The sequence below is a fragment of the Argopecten irradians genome, unplaced genomic scaffold, assembly GCF_041381155.1.
Source record: "Argopecten irradians isolate NY unplaced genomic scaffold, Ai_NY scaffold_1286, whole genome shotgun sequence".
Taxonomy (NCBI): Eukaryota; Metazoa; Mollusca; class Bivalvia; order Pectinida; family Pectinidae; genus Argopecten; species Argopecten irradians.
In genome coordinates, this window is record NW_027188752.1 from 1 (window position 1) to 9133 (window position 9133).

Genomic DNA, 9133 nt, shown 5'->3' on the forward strand with positions numbered 1-9133 from the left:
GATCAGCCAGTATTACACCTGTAGGTATGAAAGAAAATATATTATTCCGCTTTTGTATACTTCAAAGTTTATCTGCCTTGCGGGTATGTATTTATTGTGGCGTCATGTGTTTGTGAGCGTAACGCCATACGTGAGATTTGCTCACATAAAATGACGTCACAATGGCTACCTACCCCCAAGTGAAGTAACTCTGTAATTTACAAAGACCGAAAAGCTAACTCTAAGTTACTATATTATGATACATTCGAAAAAGTGATACAATGAATTACTATCAATTTATCATTTTGATCATTTTGTTATTCTTATATTGACCTCTATTTTATATTAGCTAATGTTCTTAGTTGAAGTGGAGTTTTCAGACCATCACTATTTTAATATGTTATTTATTGTTTATTATTTATTATTGCGTTGACACGACCTTGTTGAATTTGCAATAATGACGTTTTACTATTTTAGGCTATTATATTTGATTTTACCAGGTTCGTAAACCCTATTGATGAGTCATAACCGATAAGCATAGTATCAAAAGATAATCGGAAGCCGAAAAATATGATCAAAAACATATCTGTGTTTAGAGAATCTAGACATATGTGAGAGAATGAATCACATGTTGTGAGAAGAAGGCATCGTTAGTATAACATATAACTATTTTTTATAAGCTCAATGTGAACAATGTTTGATTTTTAGAACTTAGCTTATTCTGACGTCGGCGATGAGGACGTGTACCTGTATGGCCAGATGGTGTTTGAGGAGGATCAAGCATGGAAAGTTCGGCACGATCAGGTCTCCCTAGTTGAGAAGATGACTGTAGGACGGTTTGCTGACATCTTTAAGGCTTCGCAAAAATCCAAAAAGAACAATAGAAGCACCGTTATCGCAAAGGTTCTAAAAGGTTTGTATGTAATATTGGGCTGGTCAGCAATATCTTAAGCTATCAAGCTCTGAAACGGTATTAAATCTTAATTTAGATAATAGATGTTTAGTTACTACTCTGGATATAATGTATTCCTAAATTGAAGCAAATGATTCATCATGCATCCCTACTTGCAACAAGATTCCAATTATGATTTCAACCAACTTATTTGAATCTGGATAAGAATTAAAGGATTTCTTCTAATCATAAACTAGTCTTAATGAAAATGCGTTATGCAAATTAAATATTACGAACATATTTATCATCACAATATTTCATTCTACCATTCTGCCTTCTTGATGTCTTCTCTTCGCTATGCTGCATCTGACTATATCAGGATATTTACTGAAAAAAACAAAGGACTGAGTATATAAATAAGATACAAATAATAGTAAAACAGTTATTGATAAATAATGAATAACATCAGGACAGCTAACGAGTTACAGCATCTGACTTAGGTTCAATCTACTTACTGAAGTTACAATTTTGAAAATGTTTCCATTCCAGAGTCGCATACAGAAATAGACGAAATGGTTATGACCGCCAAGATAAACTTCTTTGCAACAAAGGTAGGATCTCACCCCAACGTCGTTCAGTTTGTTGGCGCTGTTCTTGACAACGAACATTGTAGGTATTTTTCAAATATGTTATCAATTTGTTTCCTGTTTCAGAATCATTTTATTCATTTTTGTGTGCTTTCGTTCTGCCGATAATTACACAATTATATTTCAGGTTTTGCAAAACTAAACTTAATAGTATTATTCAGGGCTATGGTGAATTCGCCAATGCCTTCCTCAAAAAAACGCGTATGGTCTATTTTCACTTTCGCAATAAGATTTAGATTTTTTCAGATTTTCTCTTCGATACTGTTTTGATACGCTGTGAAAACTAGTATACTTCCTCGCTTAAGAAGTGGCTGCATATGGCTAAATTTACAGTAGACAACGGATGATATCTCCTTCTTTCATTGTCTGTTCAGTGGGTCCCTTCATGTTGCTGGAGTTTTGTGAGACAGGGGTAATGAGGACGTGGCTACAGAATCAGAAGACGAAAGTAACCGACAGTATCGTAGATACCTTGTTCCGAATTACTTTCGACATTGCAAGAGGAATGGAGTATCTCGCCTCCAACAAGGTTTTACTGCAACTCTGAATTTTTTTCTATCGGAAACTGTTAACGTACTTATCTTATTTTGGCACTCTTTAATATTGGAGTAAAAATTATATTGAACATGATGGCGCAATGGTTTGTGACTTCGCGCAATCAACAAAATAAATATATGAAAGATATACAGGGAATACAATTGGCACATTCTTATTTTAAGTATTTCTGGCTCTAAAACCGCTAAAATATAAATACCGCTAAATTATGTAAATTTACAGTACGTATGGACAAACGTGATTCGAAATATCTGACTGTGTCATTATAGATTAGAGGAAACATATTCGATCATGGTTTTTACATAGATCCCGAGTTATTATTCTCCATCTATCCACAGTTTTGGTTTTTGAGTACAGTAAGTGGAGACGTATGATCGATGTTTGTAAAACATTTTGCCTTTTAATGCATGCGATGTGACCATGACATATGGAGAATACAATTTGTTGAAATGAAATGAAAGCACTAAAAACACTAAACATTATCATGTATTGTAAGACATAGTATCCGGGACATTAAAAAGCCTACGAATAATATAATTGTTTTTTAATGATTTTTTAAAGATTATACACCGCCACCTCGCTGCTAGGAATATTCTTTTGACATCGTCACTGGAAGCCAAAGTAGCAGGATTCGGTCCCACCAGAGAAACCGAACAGGATCAGGACAAGGGAAAGGTTTGCTCTTTGCCATTTAATATGGAAGCTTAATTTAGATATATGTATTGTAATATAAGAACAAACATTAGTAATGCAGAAACGTTGAAACTGGAAACAATTTTTAAATCCTTTATTGTGTAAACAATTTCTAAATTCCACATTATACACATAAAACGTTAACAGGGGAGACTATTTGATAACATTGATTGTTAAATATATTCATGTTCTCAAGGAAAAGGTAGCGATTAAGTGGATGGCTCCGGAATGTATGACCTCCGTGAAGGACGCCACCTTACAAAGCGACGTCTGGTCCTATGGGATAGTCCTGTGGGAAATATTCTCTATGGGTAAGATAATTGGTGTCACTGAATGTACTGGAAAGTCTTGATATATATAATCGTCTATCTTTGTAAGGTGATATCACACATGAAAACCTTAAAAGTGATATCGCCTTTTTGCATCGGTGATGACACTAATTCGAATTTGCTAAAAAGTGATATTTTGATGCTCCATATGTCTTTGATAAATGTTTATCCTGGGTCAAGCGCATTCCATTGAATGGGATTAAAAAATAAATGACGATATTTTCCGCAATATTTACAATTATATTAGAGACACAATTAAACTCATAAACATTAAATGAATTTCGTTGCAATTCATTAAAAGTTTATGAGTTTAATTGACATCTTCAATAATTAATTATTCTCACGAACAAACATATTTGACGAATTTGGTTTCTATAACGGTGCTCGGTGTTAACTTAATATATGTACATGTAATATCTTTTTAAAGCAAATCAATCACGATGAATTTGTTTCAAGTATAAAAACTAATGTATTAATATTTTTTGACTATACAAAGGGCGTAACTCATTGAGGATCTTGGTATCCTGAACAGCATATGTTTACAATAAACCGGGAAAAAATAACTTCATTTTTCGACCAAAGACTTTCTGTCTTATGAATAAGATATTTTTTTAATTAGTTCAAATGTTGATTAAATAATATGTTAATGTTTATAACCTAAACATGTATTAGCATTATTTAAACCAAACGCAAGAAACAAAGAAAATGAAAATAATTAGAATACCCTAAGATAAGATCTATTTATGTCCGTAGCATCAAAATATGTTATATTGTTCATTGGCATTTCTTCACATTAAAATCGCATCCATTTTCATCTATTCGGGGCATTACATATACATTTTAATAGGTGATAACACTTATTCATATTCGAATCGGCGATAAATGCGTCCTTTAGTTTCAAAGGTTTGGTAATTCGATTTTTCTTTTAAGGTGAAACGCCATATCCTGGATTAAGGAGCACGGAAGTGGCCACGAAGGTATCCAGTGGATACCGCATGAGTCGTCCGGAGTTCTGTGCTGATATGTAAGTTTAGTATTAGGGCTAGATGTCTAATTGTTATTCGGTATATATCTTAAATTCTGAAATGCGATACGGTGTACCTATGCTGTTGTCTGGTTAGTTCGAAACTTTAAGGATAACTGCTTTAATGAGTATTTTGCATGCGAGTTAACTGTAAATACATCCTTTGATATCTTTTGCTTTGCATTTGTTGTCAAATGTAGTAAACCTGTCTATAAAGACCACCGCATACTATAGGGAAACTAGTCTTTATAACCAAGTGGCCTTTATGCATAGTTTGAATAGTGTTGCCAATGGTCTTTTGGACCTTATCAAGCTGGTGATTTTCATATGTACACGTATGTGGTCGCTAAGGCATGTTTTATAATTGTATAATGATAAGAAATCAGTTGATATTATTATGTCCTATTAACACGTTTTACCTTAATATTTACAGGCATTACGAGTTAATGAAGAAATGTTGGAAGGATAAAAAGGCATCACGTCCCGAAATTCTCCGCCATTGTACAGGAGATCAGTAGTACTTTCAGCTCCAGCACTGACGATTATTATTACTACGCCACTCAGTGATGACAAGAGAGACTTAAGACTTGGAAAATACTACTAGGGCATACCGTATAATCAGTTATTTACGCGATCAAAAGGTTTTAACTCAAAAACTGAAAATGGGTATTTTAGCGGTTTTAAATGTTCGCGATCGGTCGTTCAATGCATGTTTGATTGATTTTTTTTTAATATTTCGCGGATCACAATTTTCAAGGTCATTGCTATGCTACGCAAAATATAAGCTCGCTATTCGGTGATAACGTTCTTTTTTTTAAGCTACAGAAAACGTGCAAAATAAATCCTAATTTGTTGTGAAAAATGGGAGTTTTAATTATAATTTTATGAATTTAAAATGTCTATTCATTTTCGAATTAATTAGCAACGAGGGTAACTTGAGAAATTCCTTGTATCTGCAAAGGTATCTTAAAAACGTACGGTTTGGTTACATCATCTACTTAGCCCAAAAGCAATTGTTTGCGAAATTATATTTACTTATGTGCTAGAGCGATAAAGCTAAAATATTTACAGTAAATAGACGTTTGACAGTCAATCAATGATAATAAGTATCTGATAGCTGCTGTTTTTATTGTGAAATTTCGATATCTAAAATAGATGAAATATATAGCCTTCCTTTCTGGATTGTTTGTGTACAAAATTACAGAGAAGAGAGCTCGATACTTCATAATACTTTTTTACCACAACGATGAAACTAGAATACTGATAAGTCAGAAAGGGCCCTGCAAAATGACTCAACCGGGATATCAGACTCTATCACAAGAATTAAAGCAATGTATATACAGTTGGCTCCGCGATAATCCGGACGCCGATAGTCCGGAAAACTCACAATCCGGACGGAAATGTCAGGGAACGGATTTCCGTAACGTTATTTATACTCACTAGACCGGAAATTCGTATTCCGAATCCGGAACTCCATTTTGGGAACGGAACGTAATTTTCGTTAATAAATTCCCGCAATAAATCCGGACAATTTGTTTTCGCCCACGTTCCGAGAAAATCCAAGGCCATCTCAGTCATGTGTACAATACACACTATCATTTGACACTGAGTGTGTTGTCATAACGACGGCTGCCAGGTCATAGCCACGGGCGTTTACCTGAACAACCTTTCACAAGGGTACATGCAGTCATGTAACGGTTCATTGGTTTTCTATAGGAGATCAAACTTCAGTGTTGATTGAGATACGCAATATATATTTTTTTAGCCACACGCTTTTTAAACATGAAGTTTTGAGCTTGGGTACGGGTACGTATGCTGTAGATACCTTACATGTTTCGCATGCAGAATATATCGATATGAGTATCAGACACAATAAAGTGAGATAATACGTACAAAATTATTAAGAATTTCTAAATGTATGTAAATCTATTCGAATTCATCGCCTGTGGTATAAGATATAAAGGCTACGGCGCCCGGCACATGCCATAAAGTGTGTGACATTGTGCACGAGTTAGACGTGAACGGGGCGCGCATGGTTGTTACATACGTCTGTAAGTCAGAAAGCAAAGACTCTTGGTATAGAGATTGTCATTAAAAACACACATTATCCAAAATAACAATTATATGAGTTCCATAAAGTGTTCACAAACTATTTGTTATCATAGTTTTTTTTTATGCCAAGAACGTAGATGACATTGATCTTTGGTTAGGCTCTAAATTTGCCATACGTACAGATCAAGAGTTGGATACGTAGCAATATGCATACATAGCATATAATTAACTATGGCTTTAGGTTTCGTATTTTTTGAAAAAGAAATACGTTTATTTATTATTCTTAACGTAATGATATATAAATACCTATAAAACATACCAAACGAAGTATTGATTATAACACACGTATATTACATAAAAGCCTGTCATCGATTACAAGGTCAAGGGGAGTAACTCGTACGTGACAATTTAATTGACTAAGAGCACGGAATTCGGCAGTCCGGAAAAACTCGTAATCCGGACGGTTTTTTAGACTGGGAACGAAGGTGTCCGGATTATCGAGGGTCCACTGTATGTGAATTTCTTTCTTTTTGTTTTAAAAAATCCCAAAATAGCTGCTAAGTAATTATGAATAAAGTTTGTCCAAATTTTTACACACATCTAGATGACATAAGGAAAACATCCTAGCACATTTGAGAACACTACTCCACTTTCTTCCATACAAAACTTTATCATTTTTTATTGTTAAAATCAAAGATGTCCGTTTAGCAGTCATGTTGAATCTGGTTGAAACAAAGTTATACAGCAGATCTAGATGTCTTGGGGGATCATTCTACAAAGTCTTAGAATAAAAAACAATTCCTTCAATACAAAACATTCATTTTTTGTCATTTTTGAAATCAAAGATGGCCGCTGAACAGTCATTTTGAATCTGGTTAGTCCAAAATGTTTCACTGTATTTATAGATAAACATGGGGATTCACCCTATTGAATTTTGAGAGCATTAGACAAGTCTACATCCTCCAATCATAATTGTAAAAAAACATAAAAAAAACAAAAAACAAAAACCGGACAGACACACGGAAAACCTGATTACTATAGGGCACCCGCATCTCGACGAGGGGACCTAGTAATTTGTAGATGTCACGTTCATTTAGCACTGGGAAATAACACAATACATATGTTTGTTTGTATTTTGCGTTCTATTAACAATTTGGGTAATGTAAAGACGTGCTATGTTTAATGGTGGGTTAAAAACCGGATCCGGTGGAAAAAACCATCGAGTGGTCAGTAAGTACCTGGCAACTGCCCCAAAATGGGTTTCGAACTCACCGACCCAGAGATGGACGGATTGTGGTAATATGTCGGTACATCTCAAACCACTAGGCCCCTGCTGCTCCTAAATTATTACGTACATACACGGCTTCATTATTTGAAAGTTACCAAGTAAACCCTTGTCTCATTTCAGTTTGATTTAATTTACACTAAGTCATTAAACATCAGGACTAAAAATGTAATGTCATTTTTCATATTCCGTTAAAATGTGAACACGTTTATTTGACATTCTATATGACAAAATTATATAACGACATTAGCTTGGTTTGGCTTGAGTTTTTAACATCCTTTTAACAGCCAGTGTCATTTATGGACTAGGCAGTGTTATAGTGTTAAAAGGCAAAACATTTACGTATTTGGAAGTCTGCACAATGTTTGTGCTGATAAGTTCATAATTAGAGATTTTGATTTGACTTTGAATTTATTTTGGCCTTTTATTTCGGATTATTAAAATGCTAGCTTTATACCGTTTTACCTCATTATGAGAGTTATATCCCTTTATTATCATTCTCATTATCAAAATGCCTCCCATAATCTTTTGCCGCTTGCCAAAGGGAAATAACTGTAGTTTATGTTCTGGAAAATGATAATAAAGGGAAATGACTCTTATAAACTTTTCAGCACAAAAACGATGAAGTATATTGCTTTCTTTGTAATACTTCTTTAACAAGACTATTTACTAAAAAAATATTTTCAAGAAAGCATATTCACGTCCTATATATACAAAATACAATATTACATCCAACTGTTATTTCATAAATCACTAAAGTATATATTTTTATGTTGTTATGACTCAGCATAGAAACTGTCATTAATGATAATATTCAATATCTAAAATATTTCTTACCCGTAACAACTTTTGAAAACGAATCTTGTGATCCGAGGGGGGAATCCCAGCGATTATTCCTATAGTAGATTTAGCCTGTTGACATACTCCCAGGAAAGGGCACTAACATAAGTTGATAATGACAAACTATTAATGCAAAAAGTGCCGCCCTTTTATATCATGATTTAGCCCTGCAGGTAGGGCGTTAGAATTGTACCTCCCCTATTACTTATTTTTTTTCTTCCTAGCGTCTCCCTTGACACCAACTCACCTTTGGCCTTTGATTGAGCGCTCTGGAAGGTTCTGGGTTCTGTCCCATGGCCGAGACACACAAAGTCTATAAAAGTGGTTGTCAGTATAATGTGACCCGGATGCGGTGTGTGGCTTGGTGTCTGCGGCGGCATGCTTCAGTGATATAGCACTATAAAAAGGACAACAGTTCCACTTTACAAGAAGACACAATACGAATATACCACAGTCTCCCAAAACACGCGTCACGCACACATACAGCAACACGCATACTGCATACATGACCCTGGCTGTTAATAGGACGTTATTTATCAAACAAACAAACAAACAAACATATCATAATTCATATCTTATCAGTTGTATCATATACATTACTGTGTTACCTTGTATCATTTAATCATATGCGAATGATTATCGCATATTTTCTTCACATAACAAGAAGACATTTACTCCTTGATGAATCAATAATATAGATAAAAAAAGATCCCAACTAGACACTAACCATTTCCTCTGCAAATCTAGCTACCATTTATCATCATTTTTGGCATACAAGGTCTTTACACATGCCCTTCGTGATATACAATCAATTAACCTTGTGGATGTGTTGTTTCC

At 34.5% G+C, this 9133-nt stretch overlaps 1 protein-coding gene across 1 annotated transcript; it reads left to right on the forward strand.

Annotated features, from left to right (window-relative positions):
- Positions 1 to 687: 687 nt before the first annotated feature.
- Positions 688 to 4951, forward strand: LOC138314068 (fibroblast growth factor receptor 2-like; the record flags this gene model as incomplete). The annotated part of the gene is made up of 7 exons (XM_069254257.1): positions 688 to 892; positions 1421 to 1540; positions 1893 to 2047; positions 2635 to 2748; positions 2963 to 3077; positions 4026 to 4119; positions 4553 to 4951. Coding segments are annotated over 7 exons (888 nt in total), but the record flags the coding sequence as incomplete, so codon positions are not given.
- Positions 4952 to 9133: the final 4182 nt, after the last annotated feature.